Raw genomic sequence first — 3,830 nt, forward strand, 5'->3', positions numbered from 1 at the left:
TGATAAAAAAATTAACTTATAACGAGTCAAATGACTCTAATTCTAAATCTATTTTTTTTATTCTTATAAAATTCTTCAAACTACTCTAAATAATTTTAATTTTTTTTTATATACACTCATAATTACTCTATTACCTTTTTTATCACTCTTTACGACCGAATTTGTTTTTTCGACTCCGATGTTACTATATTCTCAGCTCCGATCAGCTATGATCCCTCCCCTCATTCTTCTCTCTTCTTAAGGTAGAGACGGGATCGAGAGAGAGGATGTATTTTGTTGGAAAAGTAGAGAGAGATAGACTAAAAGTAGAGATGTATTAGAGAAGGAGAGGAGGGTTGACTATGAGTTTGATATCGCCTATGGGGCGCTTTTTTTCGCTCTTTGTTTTCAGCTATTGTTTTTCTACAAATTACATTAATATTGACAAACAACGAGGTGCATGCCTAACGGGTGAGCACCAACATTTTTATTATAAATCAATAAGTGTTTGGACTTTAAAGGCTAGATTAAGTGAGATATTCTTCTTAATTCACCTCTCCGTCTTATATAAAGAGCTAAGGGGGTTGTTTTATAAGAAAAAATTTGTTGTATGCAAATGCTAGTCTAATTTTTCATTCTTAAAAAAAAACCCATCAGTTTTTCGGATCATAATCATTTTAGTAATATTCTAAATAGCGTGTTATAGTGACATTATTATAACACCGATGCTAAAGTATTTTCGAACTATAAAAGCTATGGCACAATCAGTATTATAGCGCACTATAGCAACATAATATGAACATAGCATTGTTTTTTTATTTATCCCGCTATGACAATATAAACACTATTCAAAACACTGAGTACTACGTTACATATGAGATTTAAATATGAAGACTGAAAATCGAAGAAAAAAATATGAACTGCATGCAGTATATTAATTTATTCACAATTTATTTAATTTCTTGAAAGAATAAAAAAATCAATCAAATTTCCTATATATCATAACAACAATTGTCATCTATGAACAAATTGAATTTTTAATTACATAATAAAATTTGAAAAATGAAGCCAATTAATTGGTACTTCAGCAGCGTGGCATGTCGTGAGGCCGAGGTAACATTTTAGCATTGGTACTGTTACCGTTCTTGGTTATGAACACCATATCCATTCCCCAAACTGTGTGGCGTTCGAAGTGGCAGTGCATGAACCAGACACCGGGATTTGCCACCCTAAAACGAATTGCTGCCCAACCATTCTTTGGCACACCAATTGTGTTCTCATAAGGCGGATCAACCAAGTTGTAAGACAAAGGATCTTTTTCCTTGTCAAAAATACCAAATCCTTTGCCAACAACATAAAAGCTGTGGCCGTGCAAATGCATGGGATGATTCTCGCCACCGAGAATATTAGTCCCCTGAAACACAATCTCCACTGTTGTATTGTACTCTAAAACCTTCACTTTTGTGGACTTTTGTGTTAGGTAAAGCTCCTGTGGAATGGTGTCCCCGGTAAAGTTAAAGAAAACCGGCGGTTTGTTAGGAAAGTCCGGTGTGTAGACATCAGGAATAGAGTAATAGTATGCATCTAGAACATCAATTGGCGGGTTCTGGAAACTAGCATTGTTTAGGCTAGCAGCAAGCTTGTCGCCCAATGGACCGGTGCAGTTAGAGTTTCCGGAGCAAGGAACAACATTCACAGCTATTGAGATATACATGTGCTCATCAATTGTTTTTGGCACATCAACTGGGTGGTCCCAGCTAGCTAGAGAGCGTATCCCGTCAGTAAATGCGGTTGCCGCATTTGTGTCATTGATTTCTGGTAAAGAGGCTAAAAGGGGAACTGTTGCGAAAGTATTTTCGTTAGTTTTGTATTCTAGAATGGCAGTGGCGACAGTTTGGTCGAATCTGACAGCTGTGTTACCATTGTAAGGACGGGTTGCTATGTAATACCGAGAAGGTGAAGAGGAGTCCTTTAGCTGGTCAGCCTTTAAAAGAAGGTCCATTGTTTGTCCTGGGGTAATCATAATATAGTCGGTTGCGTACGGCTTGGTGTAACTACCATCGGTCCCAACAACAGTGAGTTTGTGATTAGCAATGGCGAAGAAATATTCATTGCTCAAGGCTGCATTGATCACACGGAGTAAGTAGGTGTTGCCCTGCTTCACTTCAACCTTAAAAGTATCTGCAATAAATTGAGATTGATTCTGTTAGCTTTGAAGTTTCAATTTCCAAAACAGTCAGTTTGAAATCAAAATCGTTGAATCCTTGTCTATTTACTCAACTTTCTTTGAACTGCAATTAAAATATCTTTAGTTAGACATAGAAAACCAACATACCATTATGTGAGCATGGAAGGAAGTCGCCGGGCTGGCCATTGATGGTGTTGGCATCCGAAGGATCAACGTCGCCTCCAGTTGCTAATGCCTTTTGTAGCACTTCATTTACATCAGCATTCCACCACTCTCCCAAAATGAGGGTGACCTCCTTGTCAGGCTTGGGGAAGGGGAAGGTGCTTCCTTTCATCGGGTGAATGACCATTGCGCCATGAACAGTGGCACGATCAAAATCGGAGTGTGCATGCCACCAGAGCGTGCCTTCTTCTTCTGTGAACTGAATCCGTTGTGTGAAGTTGGCTCCTGGTTTGATCGGGCATTGCGTGATGTACTCTGGCCCGTCTGACCATGGGTTTTGTGGTTGGTCAACACCATGCCTGACACAAATTTTTTTATAAAACTCAGTCGATTTTCCTTATTTTTCATTAATTGCGGATATAATTAGGTTTGATCAATTTATATATATACCAGTGAATTGTGATGTTCTTGTTTCCTTGGTTGATGACCTTGACAATAACAGTGTCGCCTTTGCGTGCATAGATGGTGGGGCCTGGGTACTGGCCATTGACGGTAAGGATGTTCTTGGTGCTGCAGAGCCTGGTGCATGGAGTTTCTTGTATCTGCAAAATAAATAATTAAAAAATAGTGTTTAATTACGAGTGGTTACTTATAGTTGAATTAGTCCTCAACTGGTTGAAGTATTGGTAATCAGAAATATACCAGTTCACTGAATTGATCGTCAAGCAAAGATATGAATATATATGATACATGCATGAATGAATGAGACGAGCATATATATATATATATATATAGTTGAAATTTTCCTTTCTTTAAAGGTGCGTACGTTGACTTTTATCAAATCTCGGAATTTTTTACTCAAGCTGTGCCTACGTTCCTATGTATTCATTATACATTTCATGCATACTAGAATATGCCACGCTTGTGTCATTTTAATATGCTTCCATAAACCGTAATTACCAAATGCATATTTAATATATATAATACGGGCACTTACAATGAAAGTGTGGTGATGGATCTTGGCAAAGGCGGGAACAGCAAAAACAACGCATAGCATAAGAAAATGCATTAACTTGAGCAGGTAAACACTGCCTGATCCCATCTTATTTCGGTAATTACACTAGAAGAAAAATGAAGCGAAAATGACACCAGTAAATATAGCAAGCAAGGATCGATCTATATATATCAGATGACAAGAAGCACAGCAATGCAAACCTAATTTCTTGAACTGATGATCAGTTTGTATTTGCTATGTACAGATTGGATCTTTTTTTTTTCTTCTCTGAAGTAGCTGTGGAGATTTGATTTAATTAATTTGGATAGATCGAAGAGCACATGTGTTAAGGTATTTATAAGAGAGGCCATGCAGGTGCAGGGGCAAAGCATACAGCCTTTTTCTTTACCTATTCTATTACGCGCGTCTTTCATACGCGGTGCATAGACTAAGAATTATATGCGATATCTATAGTTTGAAAAGTATACGAGGAATTTCAGAAGAGAA

The 3,830-nt window shown here is 37.6% G+C and overlaps 1 protein-coding gene across 1 annotated transcript; it reads right to left on the minus strand.

Annotated features, from left to right (window-relative positions):
• Window positions 1-1,062: 1,062 nt before the first annotated feature.
• LOC144573463 (putative laccase-9) lies at window positions 1,063-3,436 on the minus strand. The gene is made up of 4 exons (XM_078323246.1): window positions 3,327-3,436; window positions 2,780-2,931; window positions 2,315-2,688; window positions 1,063-2,160 (listed from the first exon to the last, which is right to left on the minus strand). Exons 1-4 carry the CDS (start codon window positions 3,429-3,431, stop codon window positions 1,064-1,066), a joined length of 1,728 nt encoding a protein of 575 aa, XP_078179372.1. The 5' UTR covers window positions 3,432-3,436; the 3' UTR covers window position 1,063.
• Window positions 3,437-3,830: the final 394 nt, after the last annotated feature.

The sequence above is a fragment of the Carex rostrata genome, chromosome 21, assembly GCF_964058835.1.
Source record: "Carex rostrata chromosome 21, lpCarRost1.2, whole genome shotgun sequence".
Lineage (NCBI taxonomy): Eukaryota > Viridiplantae > Streptophyta > Magnoliopsida > Poales > Cyperaceae > Carex > Carex rostrata.

What these genes read in the sequence shown, in the direction of transcription:
- LOC144573463 (XM_078323246.1), bottom strand. Translation starts at nt 3,431, where the DNA reads ATGGGATCAGGCAGTGTTTACCTGCTCAAGTTAATGCATTTTCTTATG. An exon ending in AAGAACATCACAATTCACTG is followed by an intron (nt 2,689 to 2,779) that starts GTATATATATAA and finishes AATTTGTGTCAG; the next exon opens with GCATGGTGTTGACCAACCAC. An exon ending in CCTTCCATGCTCACATAATG is followed by an intron (nt 2,161 to 2,314) that starts GTATGTTGGTTT and finishes AATTTATTGCAG; the next exon opens with ATACTTTTAAGGTTGAAGTG.